This window comes from Gouania willdenowi, chromosome 9 (assembly GCF_900634775.1).
Source record: "Gouania willdenowi chromosome 9, fGouWil2.1, whole genome shotgun sequence".
In the NCBI taxonomy this organism is placed as follows: domain Eukaryota; kingdom Metazoa; phylum Chordata; class Actinopteri; order Blenniiformes; family Gobiesocidae; genus Gouania; species Gouania willdenowi.
In genome coordinates, this window is record NC_041052.1 from 3,615,411 (window position 1) to 3,637,101 (window position 21,691).

Here is a 21,691-nt window from a genome sequence, read left to right on the forward strand (position 1 = left end):
GCTAACTTTCAGCTTTGCTAGCATGCTAATAAACCGAATTAATCCGAAAACACGAGCCGACACAAACCTGCACCGTTAGCTTAACTCAACCACACACACACACTTGTGAGATTTAAGAGCATGGACTCACCTAAAGAGACACAGGAGGAAACCGAGTGTGTGTTTTCGGCAGGAGATGCTAACGCTAGGCTAATGGGTAAAGTTGTGTGTGGGACAGAAACACACGCTTGTAAGGGATGGCGCGGGTAACGGAGCAGGCGCATGTTGATGACGTAGGTGCGTTCCCCTCACAGGACAGATCCACCATCACAACAAGGCTTAAATAAATAAATAAATAAATAAATAAATAAATAAAACAAGACAACAAGAAATATGTTCAAGTACACATTTTAAATTACAGAATTTGATTTGATTTGTTTTCATTCTCAGAAAATGTACACATTTTCCACATACAAAGATAAATAAATGCTTTTTTTAGGCTACTTACCATTTATTTCTCATGTGCCAAACTCAAGGCCCGGGACCCAAATCTGGCCCGTTCGAGCTTCCAATTCGGCCCGCACAAGAAAATTTAAAAATGACAGAGAAATCATTAATCATCATTTAATCAGAATCAGAAGCACTTTATTTATTGCAGGAGAAAATTACTTTGTCACAGAGGCTTGAGAAATGTTACAAATGAAAAGAAGAAACACTAACAAAGAAAGAAAGAAAAGAAAAAGAAAAAGTACATAATTAAATAAAAGACTGGAAACATGAAACAAATTAAATAAAACTCCACAATATTTGTAGAGCTCACAATTTTTTCATGATTATATCACATGATGGCAATGATGTTAAATCACAAATTGTTGCAAGAACTCTCGTTCTTTTCAAAATCTTTATATTTTCTACAAATTATTCCACAATATTTCCTTAAATTAAATGAAACTGATTACAAAATCAAGTAATCCTAAAATTCTGACACTAATTAGCCTACTTGGATATTTTTGGTCCCAAACATTTATATGTGCAAGTAAAAAGTAGGGCATAATAATGTTGAAATTGCTTGTTTTCTTTCCCAATAATCAGTGGTACTGTTCACCTCAAACTGTATTTGGCCCGGTTAACTAATATGATTTTGACACCCTTGGTCAAAATTTTATATTTTTATTTTAAGAAAATTTACATATTTTCCATATTTTCTACATAAAAAGATGAAAAAACGTCACTAACTGTTTTAATCACACATGTCAAACTCAAGGTCCAGGGCTCAAAGCTTTCAATTTGGTCCGCAGGAGAAAGTAAAAGATGACAGAGAAATAACTGTTTTTATCACAAATTGTTGCACAAAATCCTGCAATTTTCCACAAATTATTCTACAACATTTCTCCAAATTAAAAAAGTTGTTTCAAAATCTAGGAAATTTAAAGTGCAGATCCTGCAGGGACTAAACATCTACTTGCATATTATCTGTACCATACATACTTTACATATCATTTATACTTGGAAATACAAATTAGGGCACATTAATGTTGAAATTAATAATCTGTGGCCCTGTTGACCTCAAACTTCTCCTTATTTGGCCCCTGAACTAATAATTTTAACACCCTTGGTCGAAATTTTCTACTGCCCTGTGAGTTCAAATCGAGCTGGTGACGTCCCACGCCATGTTCACGTATCAGACTAATAAACATATTGACGGACAAGTCAAAACTCATCTCCCACTTTATAGAAAATATGTCTCATATATAAACACTGCTGTTATACATATATTATTGTATGAAAAGCACCGTATGTGGCTGTAAACGCTGAACTGGAATAAGTTCAAAATCTCTGCTTGTTTTAAAAAAATATGTATATATTTATTTTAAATCTTTTCTTCTTAATGCTGTTTTTTAAGAATAATTTATTTTTAGTACATTCAAGTTTTTCATCCAAACATACTATATTTACGAAATGTTTAAATGATTTCAGCAAGTTCTTTTTGAATATATGTTAAGGTTTCATTTATTTAGATTTTAAAAAATTCCAGACATTTACTTTGATCTTCTTCAGAGGCGTTTGCTGATCGCTTTGATATCTCCTTGACTTCCACATAATAACTCTAGATAGGTCATTATGTCTTCTTCTTTTTCAATAGTATATGTTTAGGTTTAATTTTTTCAGACAACTTTTTTTCAGGGAATTTACTTTGATCTCCTGACATGTCTCGACTTTCGACTTTGAAATATCAAAGCGATCAGAAAATATATTCAAAAAGAAGACAAAATTGACTTGCAGGAATTATTATGTTTAAGTCAGGGACATATCAAATGGAGGCATCAGCAGATGCCTCTGAAGAAGACTGGTAGTTGACAGTCGAAACATGTCAGGAGATCAAAGTAAATTTCCTGAAAAGCTGTTTTTAAAGCAGAAAATCCAAAAGAACAAACTTATTGTTTACTTTAAGATTTTAGTGCAGCCAGCTGTGACATCTGTGTCCAAAACTGTGTTTAAGAGGCAAAGGTCTTGTGCCGATTAATGACACAATATTCCAAAGTACACATTGCAACAGCTACTAAAAACAGTTCTGAGGGGGGAAAAGTCTTAATTTGAAAGAAATTCCGTTTGGTGTTTAAAGCATTTTATCTGAGAACTCAGAGGAACTGAACGCAAAAGCTGTTACTGTCAGTAGTAGAAGTTCAGTTGTGCATGTGTGAGCATGTCAGTGCTGAATGGTTTGTGCAATGGGAGTGTCTGTAGGTCTTAACCCACTCCCTCTGTCAGTCTGTAACCGGCCTGTAAAACACAGAAACACTGAGAGCTCTGACCCTGCAGAGCCACATTAAAAACATGGATCTGATTGAATGCTTTCTCATCTCTCTCGGTGTGGCTGTCGTTTTGTATTATGGAGCAAAACTGTTACTTTTCACCAGGATTCTTTTTCCCAAGCTGTGGTTTCCACTTTCTAAAAGCTTCTTCAGCTCCATGGGGGAGTGGGCAGGTAAGAGACCCACGGTGGGATGCTGAGGAACTAGTGATTTCTATTTATTACTGAGTAAATACATTTTTTACATATCAAACATGGTTTCATTATCAAAATCCATGCATTATCTTTTACCTATTGCTTTCTTTAAGCTTACAGTTGGTGTTGAACCTGAAAATGAAACTTCAAACTGGTCTTGCTTGAGTTTCTCGTAAAGAAAAAACCTGTGTTTGTGCAGCACCTGTAACATTACACTGAACAGAATGTGTTCATGCTCTGTTCTCTAAAAGGTTTATCAGTCGGTTAAGGTGTAACTTCCTCAGAGCTAAACCGGTAGAACAGGACAAAGAAACGACTTGGAGCATTTCAAACGACGAGGCGTTTTCACGATACTGTCTTAGCTCTCTGGAGTCCAGGGTATAACTGGCCGTTTTTAACTTTATATCTCACCATAAAAACTGTTACGCTTGCCTTGTTTGGTTTTTTTTTTTTTTTCCGGCACAACTTAAAGCTGTCGAAAAAAAATGGTTATTTTTACTGTGAAAACCACACATATGTTTAATGAACTGATTTGATGAATGGGAATGCAAATATAAAGTATAATTATCAATAAAACATGCACAAGTTTACAAAATATGCAATCAGTTACATAAAAAAGCAGGAAAAGCCTGAGGCGTTTTTCACAAATCATCTAAAACAACGATTTACAAAAAACCTCACAATCAGATGTTACATAATATTTGTGACATGAAAACAAACAGTTCGTGTCCACAATGAGACAGAGGGACACATCACAGTCTGGACACACCCAGGATGTGTCCCATCGCCTTTGGGGGCTTTTTGACCCTCATCTGTGTCTCTGTACCAGTGGGCAGGGGTGGTCTGGCCATCTGGCATACCAGGTCCCTGTGGGTCGTCAAACCAAAATGGGCCAATGTGCTACGTTTTTTCTGACGAGCGAGTGGAAGCAGACATGGTAACAGGTGGCCAAAACTGGTCCAAAAGTGGCAAAAACATGGCAAGAAAACAGTGTGAAGTAACTAACATGGGCCAAAAGCAGTCAAGAATGGCCAAAAAATGAACAAATAAAGAGGAACCAGGTGGTTTGTAATGGCAAAGGGTAGTTTTAATGGGCAAAATGTGGCAAACAATAGTGAAAAAGGGCAAAATGTGGAACAAAAAGATGCAGAATGTGGGGAAAAAGTGATATTTATTGGGCAAAAGTTAGGTTATTTGAATGAAAAGTGGCAACATTTTTTAAGAGAGGACAAAAATTGGATAAAAGTGTCAAAAAAAGCTTGCAAAAATTGACAAAAAAAATAGGAAAAAAATGGATATTTATTGGCAGATTGTTCTGACCACCAGAAACAGGTCCTTTGCACTATGGGAGGACAGTGTTTTTATCTGGACTCCAGTTGTTCTGCTTTCTCAGAGCCTCTTCTGTCTGTCTGCAGGGCTCAGCATCTTTATGAGAATGCTTAGTGACACAGTCAGAACATGCCTAGAAACACAGCTTTATCTTAACACCTCTCAGAGAGGCTTTGGAGTGAAATGTACCCCGTGGGTCCTCGACTAACCCCATTCACATGAGAGATCTCCTTTGGCAATTCCTCAAGAAGTGACTCAGGCTCCCACGGAGCTAAAAAAGAGAGAAGCCTCCAAAACACTGAGCACTGAGCAGATCTTTCTTTTCGTTCCACTTTCATTCCATTCTGGGACAGAGGAATAACACGAGAACAGTTTGTGCTTGGCTGCTAAAACCCTGTGCTCTGCATTCATCCCTGACTCCTGAAAAACAAACAAAACAAAACAAAAAACACCTTCGCAGCACGAAACAGTGTGTTTTGTTGGTTTCATGTAGTTACATCATAGATGGGCAATGTTTTTTGTGTATTTTTGTTGTTTTGGGGGCCGCATGTGTTCGGGTGTGTATGTAAATATAGCCTATGTACAGTATATCATTTTGGGCCTGTACTACAAAGCTGAATTCCCTCTTATCGAGCTAACTTCCGGGATTTAAACCGTGTGTGCTGTCCTACAACGCAGGTTGACTTCTTACGAGCCAAATCACCATGGTAACTTAGGCTGAACGACTTACCTGGTCGGGACCAGATTTTGTTTTGGCTAGGATATGAACGAGTATGAAAGTCCCGCCTCCTGACCAATCAGATCTCTTAGAAAATGGTCTGTCCAATAAAAGGAGGATCATTCACGTCACTGTGTGGATCTGATGTGACGTTGACAGGAGAGAATATTTATCCTTTATTTACCCAATGACATCCTTCATGAAATATATGGATTTTTATCTAATGGACTGACTTATATTATTCAGCTGATAAAGCCTGTGTGCATTGGGCGCTTTCACGCTGATAAATTAACTAATTATTCAATTAATTCATTAATTAATTCATGTATTCTGTGGTGACGCTGACAGCCTCAGTCCTGTAATAACATAAAATACAAATATTGTCCACCATATGATGTAGGCTAAGCTGTATGAACGCAGCATCAGCGCCACAGACAAAATCTGAGCCTTAATAACGTAAAAGTGTCTGTTTTTTCTCCCAGCAATTAATTTTGTATAATCTCACTAATTTAAGCATTAACATCCATTAATTCCTGCATTGAACCTGCCTGACATGCAGTGTGATCCTCAATTTGGTGTGTTTTATTGTCGTTTTTTCAAAAGGAATTTGTAGTATCATGGAAACATTCTTTAGTTTTCACAAACTGCAAAAATTGGACAATAGGAAACCAATCATGAACACAAATGTTGACCAAACAGACCCTAAACCAGTGGTTCTCAATCTTTTCAGCAAAATGATGATCCATTGTTAGCTGCATCTGTGATAACCACACTGATTTATCCGAATAATATCCACTGTAATCCAGGACTTCTATTATAATTATTTGTACCATAGTATATAGCCATCTTAAAGATGTCAATCCTTGTTTGAATCAGAATTAAAATGAGTTAAAAGTGACCAAAAATGGTGGAAAAGTTGGTGAAATTAGATTTTAAAAACCACAGAAATTGGTTCAAATTTGCAAATTGTGGTTAATGGAATTCGAAAATGTAGGGAAAATTTGTTTAAACTGGCAAATAGTGAGCATGACAAATCATGAATGTGGCTAAACTGGCAAAAATAAACATAAAATGTGGTTAAAAGAGGTTAAAAGTGATAATAATGTCTTGAAAGTGGAAGAAATGTGCAGAAAAAGGAGCAAAAATATGGCAAAAAAAGTGATGAAATTAGATTAAAATGTGGATAGTGGGTGTAGTCGCAGAAAAAGGATAAAAATAAGCAAAAATATGCTCAAATTGTTAAAAAAATAGTTTATTGGAGGCATCTGGTGACCCCCTCCTAGTGTCTCACGACCCCTGCACTAAAGGACGTGACTTTTAAAGAAATCTCATGCCAAACCTAGAGATTTTGGTGATATGTTAATATCCCTGATTAGGTGATTAGATGCTTGTCATTGACTTTTCAAACTCAAAGAAACAATCAACAAATTCCCCTGAAATCCATGGTTGCATTCCATCAAGTCCAATCCCAGTTCTCTGAATTCCAACGTCATTCTTTAATGCAGACGTGCATGAGCTCAGGTCAGAGAACAGATGTGTGATGATCCCTTTAATTGGGTTAAAGGGAAAGGGAGAGCATTACTCTCTGTTCTCAGTGAATTCCAAGAAAGAACAGGAGAACACGGTGTTACAGCAGCAGATTGATCTGACAGCTCATCTATCTGCAATGCATGGTGGGAAAGGATGAAGTAAAGCAGCTTCTAATCACAGCTCCCCCGGTGTTTCAAATGATAACTGCATGAGTTATTTTCATCTTTCTACAGTTGTTACAGGAGCCTCAGAGGGAATAGGAAGAGCGTATGCATTTGCAGTAAGTGTTTATCACAGTGGGGGGGGCTTTGTGTGAGTGTATTTGTTCTGGTTTTGTCTGATTTTGATGTTGTTTTGTGCATTTTTCTATTTTCTAGAAGTCATTCTGTCTATTTTTGTTGTGTTTTTGTCTGTTTTTCTGTCATTTCATGTGATTTTGTTGTCGTTTTGTGCCTTTACAGTGACCGTTTTGTGTGTTTTAAAAGTAATTTTGTCCGTTTTAGTTGACTTTTTATGTATATTTCTGTCATTTTCTGCATTTTTGATGTGGTTTTGTGTGTTTTTGTTGTCGTTTCATATATTCTTTTGTTTATTTTTGTGCTTTCGTCGTTTATTTTTTGAAATCTTTTTTCTTTTTGCTGTCGTTTTGTGTGTGTTTGGGAGTCATTTTGTGTAATTTTGGTTTTGTATTTTTTAGAAGTCATTCTGTCTATTGTTGTTGTCGTTTTGTCTATTTTTCTCTTATTTTATGTGTCTTTGTTGTCGTTTTGTGCTTATACAGTGACCGTTTTGTATGTTTTAAAAGTAATTCTCTCCATTTTAGTTTACTTATTATGTATATTTCTGTCACTTTCTGCAATTTTGATGTGGTTTTGTGTGTCGTTCTAGTGTGTTTTTGTTGTCGTTTCATATATTCTATTGTTTATTTTTGTGCTTTCATCATTTATTATTTTGAAATCTTTTTTCTTTTTGCTGTCGTTTTGTGTGTGTTTTGCTGTCATTTTGTATGATTTTGGTGTTGTTTTGTACATTTCTTTGTATATTTTTCACTCATCTTGTATATTTTTGTTGTGTATGTTATCATAGTCACTTTGTGTGTTTTTGTTGTTTTGTATATTTTTGGTTATTATGTGTATTTTTGAAATCATTTGGTCTTTTTTGTTGTCGTTTTGTCTGTGGTTTGGAGTCATTTTGTGCATTTTTCACTCATCTTTTTGTTGCTGTTTTGTATAATTTTGTTATTTTACGTGTGTTTTCTAATCCTTTGTCTTTGTAGTTGTCGCTTTGTGTGTTTTTGAAGTTGTTTTGTGTTTTTGTTGTCATTTCATATATTTTTCACTCATCTTTTTGTTGCTGTATCGTATATATTTGTTATTTTTGTGTGTTTTTTAAATCATTTGGTGAGTTTTGTTGTCTTTTGGGACTCATTTTGTGCATTTCTGTTCCTGTTTTGTATATTTTCCTATCATATGTGTGTATTTTTCTCTTGTGTGTGATTAAAGTAAATTTGTTTATTTTTGATTGCTTTGTGTATCATTTTGTGTGTTTACTTTAGGGGCCACACGTTGTCTATGTCTGTACAACACAATTTATATAAAAACAGTTTATTCTTTGGGATACAAGTTTTTGTTGTGTTTTGCGTTATTTGTCGTCTTCTCACGTCTCTTTCGTTGTCTTTCAGCTGGCCGAGCGAGGGATGAATATCGTTATTATGAGTCGAACAAAGGAGAGACTGGATACAGTGGCCAAGGAAATCGGTACGAATGTGTTGGTTTGGTTCTATTGTGCGTGATTATAATTTGACTGTAGTCAAACACTATGTAAATAAGCTGTGATATTTTCATAACCTGTAGGTGACAGCACGGGGAGGACAGTGAAAGTGATAACCACAGACTTCTTAAAGGAAAACGTTTTCAGTAAAATTGAAGATCAGCTCAAGGACATGAACATCGGGGTTTTAGGTCAGACTTTTTCATTTTTATTGAAAACATGTGAGCTGAAGGACTGAAAATATGTGTTTGTTTCTCCTCAACTTAGTCAATAATGTAGGAATGTTACCTGATGTTATACCTTGTAAATATCTGGACTCTAAAGAGCTGGACAAGGTTAGTGGAGCACACACACATGCACGCACACACGCACACACACACACACACACACACACACACACACACACACACACACACACACTGTTTGTCACTGACTATAGCCTATACTGAATAAATCTTTAAATTCCTCTTTTACAAAATCTTTCTTGTGCAGTTTATTCTGTGACCAAATCAGTGTTGTTATCAACGGATTATCAACATTCATGACAGTATTAGATATTTTAACAATCTGAGCATTGCTACAGGAAAAAAGAAAGAATACTGTGTGTCTTTGTGGTGTTTTTCTATATTTTTCTCTAATTTTGTGTATCTTTGTTATTGTTTTGTTATTTTTATATATTTCAGTTATTTTTCTATTTTTTCTGTATTTTTATAGTCATCTTTTGTTGTTGTACTACATTTTTTGTCTTTTTGTGTATTTTGTTGTTGTTTTGTGTGTTTTTGGTGTCATTTTTGGTATTTCTATCATCAATTTGTGTATTATTTTTCTATTTTTTTCTGTATTTTTGTAGTCATCTTTTCTTATTGGAGTAAATTAGTTGTCATTTTGTGTGTTGTTTTTGTATTTCTGTTGTCATTATTTTCTTTATCTTTATAGTCACTGTTTATTTTTCTGTTATTTTTGTATTTTTGTAATCATAGTTTTGTCTTTTTTAAGTAATTTTGTTTTTCTTTTATATGTTTTTGGATAACTGTTTTGTATTTTTTTGTATAGTTATTATAGTTAAATATATATTAATGTATTTTCTTTTTGTGTTTTTGGAGGAAATTTGTTGTATTTTTGTGTGTTTCTGTTGTCGTTTTGTCTATTTTTTCTGCCATTTTGTGTATGTTTCTTTCATTTTGTGCCTTTACTTTTGAGGCCACACAAATGTCATTGGTTTCCACTTGAACAATTATTCTCATCACTTTTTTTTTCTAATAACGTGTGTTTATGTGTAATTTCAGACAGTTACTGAGGTGATCAACTGTAATGTGAAAACTATGGCAAAGGTAAATGTGTGTGTTTGACTTTTTTTTGAATCACATTCAGCTCCTTCCTTTTAGGATATTGGAGGGATTAAAAAGCATCATATAGTTGGTTTTAAATTGTTCATTTATTCAGATAGAGACTGAGCTGAAGCATGTGAAGGCTTTCTATATGAAACACTTTGGTAATAATGGGATTATTGAGTGTCTGTGTAAAGCTCCAATGGCCAGTGCTCGCTATTCATTAGTTATAATAACCTGCTTAGAAAATATGGCTACGCTAATAAACTAAGAACCCACTAAACAAGCTTATGTTTGGGAATATGCAGGAAAAACTGTTATAGATACATTAGTAAAATCACAAAACAGAAAACCTTAAAATTGCAGGATATTGTACATGTTAAAATATTAGAGATATTTGTAAAAAATAAAAAATAATAATATTGTTTCTAATAGTATTCAAGACTTCTTTAAAATAAGAGACAGTAAATATAATTTAAGAGGTATTTAACAGACAAATGTGAAATCTAGATGTATAGTATTTCTCTTGTGGTTCTAAAATTATAGAATAATCTCAGTAATTAATTGAAGTTGTTTACTTTCTTTAAGAAGCTAAAAAAAATGTTGGAAGTATAAAATTATTCATGAATATTAAATTGATGTGTTTGTTAATGAAAGATTATATATGTATATTATAAATATTATAAATATATAGATTAGGGCTGGGCATTATGGTGCAAAACACACATATCCATTTTTTCCCTTCAAAATGGTAATACAGTATACAATATAAATATCTATATTTTTAACTCAATTAAGGCTTAAAAGGTAAAATTTTCTGATGCCACACAAACACATTTATTAATAAACAGCAGCACAATATGAGACACTATTGGCTTTTTCTCCTCTAAGGGACAGCACGTGTGAGTGAGTTGTGGCTTGTTTAGGGGAAAGACTAACTGAGCTTTTTATTCTATTCTGAGAAGTAGCAAAAGCAGCAACTCCTTAAACAAGTATTTTAATAAAAAAAAAACATGCTATAAAATCGAAATATATCAATATGGACAATATTGTAAATGTTCTATATCGCCAAAACAGAAAACTCAATATACAGGCCTAAACTAATGTTTCCAAATCTGATTTATTTCCTCTTTTCTCTCCAGATGTGCAGACTCGTCCTCCCAGGAATGGAGAAAAGGTTTGTTTAGTGAAATAAAGCCACACTGGTTAACATTTGGTAATGTTTGGTTTATTCACCTTTGTTTCAGAGGGAAAGGCTTGATTGTGAACATTTCTTCTGGTATTGCCTCGATTCCATTTCCTATGTACTCCCTGTACGCTGCATCAAAGGTAGGTTTGGAATCAGCTGTAGATATATAATATATAGATCACTGTGATTATTTTTTATAACGATAATCTCTGCTCCTGTAGGTGTTCGTGGAAAGATTATCCCAAGGTCTACAAAGTGAATATAAAGAAAAGGGGATTATTATTCAGGTACTGTATGTGGATCACATGTCAAACTGGTTCAGTCCCAAGTCAACCTCAAAAACACTGTATGAAGTGAGCGATGAGTTCAAATACCAAATGACTAATGCACTTGTGTCCAACTCAAGGCCCGGGGGCCAAATCGGGCCCTATAGAAGGGAGTTTCTCAAATGGGGGTGCATGTAGGGGTATGCAATGGTACTACAGGGGGTCCTTGAGAGACAAAGAGGAAAATTAACCAATAAAAGCAGTAAAACATGGGGTTTTCTAATGTTTATTTTTGGTAAAAAATGATAATCACTGACTATTACCAGCAACTCCCAAAACGAGAACAAAGACACACTAAATGACAGAAAAATACACAACATCACAACAAAATACACAAAAATAACAGAGAAACATATAAAATGACATAAAAAAATAACAAAAAAACAACCAAAAACACACACACTGAGATAGAATAATTAGAATTTTACCAACAACACACAAAAACGACAACAAAAGAAGAGAAAAATATAGTGAATAACAAAAAGAGCAGACAAACTATAGAAATACACTAATTACTGTTTATTCCACTTATTTACAAAATCAGATTCTTTAAACTGTGTTACCACTCATTCATTCCATCATTATGTTCTATAGTGTTTTTTTCTCAGAATTCTGTACTGGGATTCAAAAGTTAGAGAAAACGGGACTTGAGCCAAAAAAGTTTGAAAACCACTGCTTTAGACCATCCAATGTGGCCAGCAGGAGAAAGTAAAAAAAACATGAATTATTGAGTAAATTACAGTTGTATATCTCTCAGCCCTCTAAATACACAAATTCAATAAAACAATATTTGAAGAATTGCAATTTTCCAATGCTTTTATCACATGACTGCAGTCATTTTAGATTTGAAATTGTTCAAATGACACAATTTTCCTGAAATTATTTATCATAATTTCTCAAAATAAAATAAAAAAATTGTCACAAAAACAAAATCCTGCAAATACCGGTATTTGTCACTTATTGATTGGATATTGTTGCCACCTAACATACTTTATATATCATTTATATGTCAAAATGCTAAATAATTGTTAAAATTGCTCATTTCTTGACTAAAATCTGCGCCCCACTTAAGATCAAACCTGAACTAAAATGTGTTTGACACCCCTTAATTAATGCATGTGTCAGATCTAAGGCCTGCGTTCCTTTTTATTCATTTTTTTAACATCATAACATCTAAGTTTGCTAATTTGAAAGAGAAAATTACAGGAAAAACAGGAATTATAAAGTGAAACCATGTATAGTAACATTTCTGATGTGTGTGCATCACTGTTTGTGCTTTTAAGAAGATTATTTTTGATGTGTAAGTAGTTATTAACAACCATTAATATCAATGTGGCACAAATGTGGTAAAATTATCCTTATTTCTATGACAAAAATTCATCTGGTTTGTTCCATTTTATATCAAACTGATATTAAAATAAAAGAGTTTGACACTTTTTGAAAAATATTGAAAAATTTGTCCCGCAGACCTTGAGTTTCACACGTGTGACATAAAGGAATCCTTGTCTTTAAATAACAATAATAATAAAAATATATACATTTAAAGATTTTAAAGCAGGGGTGTCAAACTCATTTTAGTTCAGGGGCCAAATATGGAGCATTTTCCTCAGGAAAATGACTAATTGATTCATCTTTGTGCTGTTTGAACGTCCACATACAAATAAATAATATAAATATGTATAGCACTGATAATAGTAAAGCAATAAGTCTCTTTACTTTTAATTAATTTGATTTTGTGACCCATTCTTATGTATTTTGGGGAAATTTTGTAGAATAATTTTAATAAGATTGCAGTATTTGGGAAAAATTTAAAGTTCTTTTAACAATTTCAGATGAAAAATAACTGCCATCATGTGACATAAGCATGGGGGGAAATGTGAACCATGTGAATATTGTGGAGTTTCATTGAATTTATGAATTAATTTGGAGAAATCTACAACTGAATTAGTTACACAGCGATTTGTGATTTCCTGCTTTGGGCCGAATAGGATTCTCTAAAGGGCCAGGTTTGGCCCCCGGGCCTTGAGTTTGACACGAGTGGTTTAAAGTTTAAAGTTTCTTTCTTTTTAATCAGGCCGTTGCTCCGTTCGGCGTCTCTACTCGAATGGCTGCGTACCAAGAAACCAACATGGTGACTCTGTCACCACAGGACTTTGTAGAATCCTCTCTGCACTACGTCAGAGCTGGAGACAAAACGTACGGCAGCGTCTGCCACTCCATTCTGGTGAGAAGTACCAGGGTTTCTCAAATGGGGGTATGTGTACCCTGAGGGGTACGCGATGGCAGTACAGGGGGTACTTGAGTGAGAGAGAGTGGCTGTGGTCCCCCTCAGGCGTGAGATGACCGGAAATGATTTTAAAACTATAGAAATACATCTATAGGAGCCACTAAATCAGCGTTTTTCAACCTTGGGATCAGGACCCCATGTGGGGTCGCCTGGAGTTTAAATGGGGTCACCAGAAATTTCTGAAAAATTAAAATGCATTTTTGAAATTTTGTAGTCATTATTCTTTTTTAATTGTTAAAACAACACAAAATCTTAAGCAACTTTGTGAAATTTAAATTGGTAACACTTTCTAATAACCATCATCTATAAAGAATCAATAATAGATAATTAATTAACCTTTAGTTAATAGTTATTTACTGTTAACAAACAATAAAATGATAGTTAATAATGTTTTTTAGTGATTTTAATGCTATAATTGATGTTATATGAACAGTTTATTGATGCACACATTATAACATATTATACACTTTATAAAGTGTTTGTTAATGATTAATAAAAAAAATTGTAAACCTTTATTATTGTTTATAAAACAACAATAAATAAAAGAGACACATGGACCAGATATTTGTTAACGGTTTATAAATGTTTTATGAAGTATCTATTTCCATTATTTGGATGTTATTATAAAGTTAGAACTGAAGATTATAATCCGTTACAAATGCTTTAAAAAAAAACCAAAAACAATTCGGAATCACTTATTTACAAAATGAGATTATTTATAATATGTGTAATCACTCATTCATTCTATCATTATCATCTATAGTTGTTTTTAAATAGTTTTAGAAGCAAAATGTCATAGTTGGACAAAGGGGGGACTAGGATTCAGGAATAAGAGAAAAGGAGGGACTAGAGCCAAAAAAGTGTGAGAACCAAAATACCATGAGAACATTTAAAAACCCAAACACTGAAATGTGTGTGTTTTTGTGTGTTTGATGGTAGGGTTGGATACTGCTGTGCATCCCTCTTCATCTTCTCCACGCAGAGTTTCTGCAACGCAGCCTTCAAAGCTACGTAAAGAGCAAAATATACAGACAAGAGAAACGATCAAATGCTATTTACAAAAACAAGAGTTGGAGAGTTTAACAAAGCAGGAAGCACAACAACTCTGCAGCATCAATATGTTAAGGTTTTTTTCAGGAAAATTTACTTTGATCTCCTGATATGTTTCAACTGCCAACAGCCAGTCTTCTTCAGAGGCATCCGCTGATCACTTTGATATGTTCTGTGTAATAATTCCAGCAAGTTCTCTTTGAATATTCAAAAATGTGAGGAGATCAAAGTCAATTTCTTGAGAAAAAGTTGTGTGAATAAATGAAACCTTGAAATATTAATAAAAAACAAGACGAAAAGAACTTTCTGGAAATATTACGCCAAAGTCAAGGACACATCAAAGCGATCAGCAGACGCCTCTGCAGAAGACTGGCAGTGGACAGTCGGAACATGTCAGAAGATCAAAGTAAATATTTTCAGAAAAAGTAGTCTGAATAAATGAAACCTTGAAATATTATTAATAAAGAAGACAAAAAGAACTTGCTGGAAATATTACCCCGAAGTCAAGGACGCATCAAAATGATCAGCAGATGCCCCAGAAGATGACTGGCAGTGGACAGTCCAAACATGAGGAGATCAAAGTCAATTTATTGAGAAAAAGTAGTCTGAATAAATGAAACTTTGAAATATTAATAAAAAATGACGATAAGAACTTTCTGGAAATATTACGCCACAGTCAAGGACACATCAAAGCGATCAGCAGACACATCTGCAGAAGACTGGCAGTGGACAGTCGGAACATGTCAGGAGATCAAAGTCAATTTCCTGAAGAGCAGTTGTCTGAATACAAGTTTTATGCCTAACTCATGTTTTTATACTTTTTTTTAAGTCAATCTTAAATGACGTGAGTCATAATAAAGAATGATTTTCATACCATTTGTTTGTACCAGTGTGATTATTACGATTGCAGATATAAAAGTGTTTTTTTTTGTTTGAAGTTCTTTTGTTTGTATTTGTCAGATGACGTCATGACTTCTCCTCTTTCTCAAGACAAAAATCTGACTTTATTTATTGTTTTATATTTTCTGCTTTAGTTATTTAGCAAACTAAATGTTTGTTTTATGGATAGTCCAAAAGATTATTTTCATTAAACAAAAGTGTTGGAAAGGAAAGGTAAAGGTGGCCAAATGGTTACAGAGGTAGACTTCACTGTAAACAATTATACCTTGACTTTACTTTAAAGAATGTGGTCACTTGTTGCCTTAAAAAAAGCTCATTTTTCAACTTAGATCAATTAGATTTGATTGATTTATAAGTTATGTTTACTTAGATCAATAATATTTGATTGATTTTTAAGTTATGTTTACATAGATCAATAATATTTGATTGATTTATAAGTTATGTTTACATAGATCAATAATATTTGATTGATTTATAAATTATGTTTACTTAGATCAATAATATTTGATTGATTTCTAAGTTATGTTTACTTAGATCAATAATATTTGATTTATTTATAAGTTATGTTTACTTAGATCAATAATATTTGATTTATTTATAAGTTATGTTTACTTAGATCAATAATATTTGATTGATTTCTAAGTTATGTTTACTTAGATCAATAATATTTGATTGATTTATAAGTTATGTTTAATTAGATCAATAATATTTGATTTATTTATAAGTTATGTTTACTTAGATCAATAATATTTGATTGATTTATAAGTTATGTTTAATTAGATCAATAATATTTGATTGATTTATAAGTTATGTGTACTTAGATCAATAATATTTGATTGATTTATAAGTTATGCGTACTTATATCAATAATATTTGATTGATTTACAAGTTATGTTTACTTATATCAATAATATTTGATTGATTTATAAGTTATGTTTACTTAGATCAATAATATTTGATTGATTTATAAGTTATGTTTACTTAGATCAATTATTTGATGGATTAATAAGTTATGTTTACTTAGATCAATAATATTTGATTGATTTATAAGTTATGTGTACTTAGATCATTTAGATTTTATTAACTTATAAATTATGTTTACTCAGCATTTCACTTTTGGGTTTTTACACATTAATAATTCAGAATAACTGAAAAGTTCAAGTTGACTATTTTTAAGTCAAACTAATGCAAAACATTGATTTGAAAACAATAGAATGTTTTTGTCCACCATCTAACTTATTAACTTATGCTTAAATATTATGTTTTTTTTCAGCGTATATAAAACATAAAGATCCTGGTTCCTCTTCTGATACACACGTTGTGGACACATGCACAAACACACACTAATCACACACACTGTGTGTTTAAACAGGCGTGATGAACGATCAGAGATTAAACACATGAGGGTCACAATGACCCCAGGCTGCAGTGATCCATGATCAAATGAATCATTCTATAATAACCATGGATGGATGGACTCACACATTCCTTTCAATATTGTAATAAACCTCAATGCATTCACGACATCATCATTATTCATATTTGGGCTCCTCTCATAGGTGGTAAACTATGTACAGGTAGAAATAAGGCAAATGTTACAGAATAATTAGCTTTTAATAACAACAATGTCTCATCAGAGGGTCAATTTATTAACATTCATTTTTTAATATTGTTTTTCCTCGTTTTGTGTATTTTTTAACTCATTTTTGTTGTCGTTTTGTATATTGTCCTATATTGTAATTGTCTCGTGTGTTTTTGGAGTAATTTTGTGTATTTTTGCTATCATTTTGTGTATTTTGATTGATCTTTTGTGTCATTTTATTGGTCTTTTGTGTCATTTTATTGGTCTTTTGTGTATTTCTCTTTGATTGGGGGGCTGTGCAAAATTAGACCAAGGGTGGGGTGGTAATTTTGTTGTTGTTTTATTTACTATTTCTCATTTTATGTTGTTTTTTTTTTTTGTTGCCAATTTGTTAATTTTTGACTCTCAATTTGTGTATTTCTGACACTTTTTGTGTCATTTTGGTGTCATCCTGTGTGTGTTTTATTTTTTTAAATAATAATATTGTAATTTTAGTTCTAGCTGTAAAATGTGTATTCAACTTTATATATTTATTTATAAGTGGCCAGTTGCCTATTTCTGACAGATGTATTTTGTGTATTTTTGTTGGTGATTTGTGCCTTTATAGTTGTGTATGTTTAAGGAAAATGTATTATTATGTTTTGCTATTTTACATGTGGATTAAAAATAGCATGTCATTCATTTTGATTTTTTTAAAATGCAGATGATGTCATAAATACCTTTTGGTAATAATAATAATAATAATAATAGGCTATGTTACGTTTATGATCTTTGTAATATTTCCAACAGCCACTAGATGGCACCAGTGGAAAAGATTTCAGGTTGTCTTTTGGATTGTTACTAATAATACTCACTAATAGCCCTTCATAGTTAGACAATACTTTCCTTTCCTTCAAATGTATTTTTTATAGCATTTTTCATACACATGATTAAAAAGTGCAACGGAAAACATTAAACAGAGATTAAAAAGCACCAATAAAACAATAATAAAATGATTAAAAAATGTCCTTCTCAGTCATAAGCAGCAGATATTTAAAAATGTTCCCGATGGATGCTGACTTCAGCTCTGCTGCAGGTTGTTCCACATCTTCAGAATAATAATGTATCAAACTCAAGGAGAAGTTAGTCATGCATAAAATACTCAAGTAAAAGTAAAAATAGCTCAAAACAATTCTCAAACTCAAACAAAGAGACCAAATCTTGCACAATTGGACATTAAATTATTTTCCACAAAGGCATCTGTATAAAATAAAAGGTTTGACAAAATGTACAATTATTTAAAAAAAATAAAATAACATCAATTAATTCAATTCAAAACAAAAAATACAAAATATCAGACTCTAATTATAGATGCATTTATGAACTGTAAAACAGTGCCATGTTGGGAACAACATAATAGGTAAAAACCACAACCTGAACCCAAGAAATGGCAGAACAAATGGATTATGTTCAATGTGCGGAAATAAACTAGTTTATGAAAGAGATCATAAAACGGAAATCTAAAAAATAATAATTTACTCAGTAATGGTTGGGTGAAGAAACTAGAAATGTAAAAAAAAGTATTTTACTTCCTTTAAAACGTATTAAAAGTACAAGTAAAATCACTGATTTAGAAATATTCTCAAAAAAAAGTACAAGTACCCATAAAAGCAACATGAGTACTTAAGTAATCTATTACTTTCACTTCTACACTTCTTTGCAGCATAACAACTAAAAGCTGCAAATCAATCAATCATTCAAGTTTTATTTCTAAAGCACTTCACAACAACCAAAGTTTGCACAATTATTGTTAATAAATTTGCCCTCATTTAAACATAAAACGTTCTGTAACTTTAATGTGATCCAGACACCTGTGGATGGACTGAGGTATATTTGTAGATCATCTGCATACATGTGAAAGGACACGTTATGCTAGAGATGACTGAGTCCAACATGTGAAGTGAAAATAAAACCGGACCTAAAATAGAACCCTGTGGCACACCAGAGGACACAGCGTCTGTGGAGGAGGAAAAGTCATGAATAGCTACGGGAAAAAACCTGTCTGTTAGGTGCAAACTCTGGGCTGTACTAAAACTCATCTGTATCCATAGATACCAAAGAACAAAATCTGTTTTTAAGGCCATTTAAAAGAAAAAAGAAAAGTAGGAATGTCTTAGATGTGTTTTTCATGTGGATAAACTATCATTTTTGGGGGGATTTCCTGAGGTGTGTTACCTGTGATCTACAGGTAGGGATCTGATCTGATCCGATGTGTGTCTGTAGTGTGAAACGGGGACTTTCCTCACACTTTACTGGTGCCAGCAGCACATCTATAAGAACGTTTAAACTGACATTTCAAAGTGTGTGTGCACGGCCTCATGTGTGGCTCACAGAGTTGATGGGCCAACATTACTGCTTACATAATAACAGGTTACAGTGAGCCAACGTCTTTGACTTTCCTCACACACCATGGCTATAGGGAGCGTTTCTCATTAGATTGACAACATGATGGTTTTCTCATCACACGGATCGTGTTCTAGCAAAGAAATGTTTAAGGCTTCCATTAAAGGACGGCTCTTTGTTTTCTTTTTAGTGGAGGGCTGTGGTGAACATGGGTGGTCAGGGCTGTGAGAGGATGTTTTCCTAACGCACATGCATGGTGTGTGTGTGTGTGTGTGTGTGTGTGTGTTAAAGCACAGATAGGTGGTGCCTTTGAGGATACTCCCAGTGTGACTGTTTCCTCCTCCCTGGACACTGCTGGTTTGTTGTCTCAGTAAACGTTTGGGTCCACTGATGGTCCAAGACAAGCACATGGCCACTGTGGGGCCACCCAGGAGCCAAGGTCCAGACCACTAACACACACACACACACACACACACACACACACACACACACACACACACACACACACACACACACACACACACACACACACACACACACACACACACACAATGACTTCTAAGATGTATATAAAAACTACAAAATGGCTCAAAACGATGAAAAATACACAAAAATACACAAAATGGCTAGAAATTTACAAAAAACAATGTCAAAGATAGACATAATGACAGAAAAACACATAAATGGTTCAAAAACACACAAAATTACAACAAAAATACCCCAAATTACAGAATAATACACAAAATGGCTCACTAAACACAGAAAACAAGGAGAAAAACACACAAAAAGACAGAAATGTACAGAAAATAGCTTAAAAAACACTAAAACTACAACAAAAACACACAACATGACAAGAACAATACACAAAATGACGCTGAATGACCCCAAAATGCAAAAAAAATACCAACAAAAATGCACAAAATGATGGAAAAATAAAAACAATTAAGGAAATATACATACAATTATGCATAAAACCACAGCAAAATTACACAAAATGACTTGGAAAACACAGGAAACAACAACCAAAACACAAAATGACTCAAAAACAAGAAAATGATAACTAAAACTAATAAAATTACAACAAAGACACAAAATGGCTCCCAAAATGTTAAAAAACACAACAAAAATGCACAAAGTGATGGAAAATACACAAAATGGCTAAAAAACCGCACAAAAAAATTAGAACAAAAACACACAAGAGGACAATAAAAATACACTACATAACATAAGATGACAACTTAAGTCCACAGAATGACAGAAAAACACACAAAATAACAACAAAAAGTCACAAAATGAAGCTTAATGACCCCAAAAGGCAAAAAACAAGAACAAAAATGCACTAATAGGCAGAAAAAATACACAAAATGGCTAAAAAATCCCACTAAAAAACAATGACCCCCAAAAGGCAAAAAATAACAACAACATGCACAAGAGGACAAGAAGAATTCATAAAATGATGAAAAACAAGCAAAATGGCTCAAAATATTCAAAAAAAAGCTACAACAAAAAAACACACAAAATACCAACAAAAGACAGAACATAGAAAATGACTCCAAATATAAAAAACCATAACAAATGCACAAAATCATAAAAACATAATAATAATTAAAAAAACGCTTTACAGACACCATTATTCATTCACACCAGTCATAGCAGTGGTGGTAAGCTACATTGTAGCCACAGCTTGGCTGTGCTTACGGTTCTCACCAACATTGATGCACAAATGGCTCCAAATAATAAAAATACACACAAAACAACAGAAAAACACATAAAAAACACTGTTCTTTCCTGTGTTAATTAACGCTCCTATTGCTCATTATGATAATCCGTCAGATCAGACAATCACATTTTTGAGGCCCTGCAGGAATAAAATGATGTATTTACTGTATTTCCAAATCTCTGATGTTTGAGTGACACATGAACCACCATCCTTTATCTGAGTCTGAACACTGGGGCTCACTGAACACTTCCAGGGGTCATTATTCCTCCCAGCAGTGATGAGACCCTCCACTTCTGTCCCGCTCAGGGCCGGCGTGATTGAAACTCAAGAAGATAATTCCAGGCCTTCATCTCATCTAAAGGAGCAGGAAGAGGAAGAGGAGAAAGGAGGGCCCAGTGATCACATATGGCCACGCAGGCTTTGCTTGTGTAGCCTCACATGAAGGCGAAGGCCCTGCAAACATAAACAGTGGAGCAGCCGCTTGCTTACCGAGACCTTCTACACTAAACAATGGATCAAGCTTTTGGCAGCGCAGCACAAACCCTTCTGTGCGTTTATATCTGCACTCTTTCAATATTTACCCGATGGGAAAAC

General features: G+C 33.5%; 2 protein-coding genes across 4 annotated transcripts in view; one reads left to right on the top strand and one right to left on the bottom strand.

Annotated features, from left to right (window-relative positions):
* Window positions 1-254, bottom strand: part of ipo11 (importin 11) — a 147,587-nt gene extending 147,333 nt beyond the window's left edge. The window contains exon 1 of the mRNA XM_028458673.1: window positions 131-254. The gene's annotated coding sequence lies outside the window, so the exon portion shown is untranslated. The remainder of the gene's footprint in view (window positions 1-130) is intronic.
* A 2,493-nt stretch (window positions 255-2,747) lies between these two features.
* On the top strand, window positions 2,748-15,389 carry hsd17b3 (hydroxysteroid (17-beta) dehydrogenase 3). Of its 3 annotated transcripts, none has more exons than XM_028458685.1 (11): window positions 2,748-2,965; window positions 6,797-6,843; window positions 8,245-8,320; window positions 8,417-8,524; window positions 8,601-8,668; window positions 9,620-9,664; window positions 10,804-10,838; window positions 10,909-10,990; window positions 11,072-11,137; window positions 13,251-13,400; window positions 14,403-15,389. In XM_028458685.1, the coding sequence occupies exons 1-11, from the start codon at window positions 2,815-2,817 to the stop codon at window positions 14,544-14,546; spliced, it is 972 nt and encodes a 323-aa protein (XP_028314486.1). In that variant the 5' UTR covers window positions 2,748-2,814; the 3' UTR covers window positions 14,547-15,389. The 3 variants fall into 3 exon arrangements, with proteins under 3 accessions (XP_028314486.1, XP_028314488.1, XP_028314487.1); XM_028458686.1 differs by lacking the exon at window positions 2,748-2,965 and adding an exon at window positions 4,172-6,706; XM_028458687.1 differs by lacking the exon at window positions 13,251-13,400.
* The last annotated feature ends 6,302 nt before the right edge of the window (window positions 15,390-21,691 follow it).

Bases quoted from the DNA above. Each gene is read 5' to 3' on its own strand.
- hsd17b3 (XM_028458685.1), top strand. From the start codon at position 2,815: ATGGATCTGATTGAATGCTTTCTCATCTCTCTCGGTGTGGCTGTCGTT. The intron at 8,321-8,416 runs GTACGAATGTGT...CATAACCTGTAG, and splicing joins TACAGTGGCCAAGGAAATCG to GTGACAGCACGGGGAGGACA. The intron at 8,525-8,600 runs GTCAGACTTTTT...TCCTCAACTTAG, and splicing joins CATGAACATCGGGGTTTTAG to TCAATAATGTAGGAATGTTA.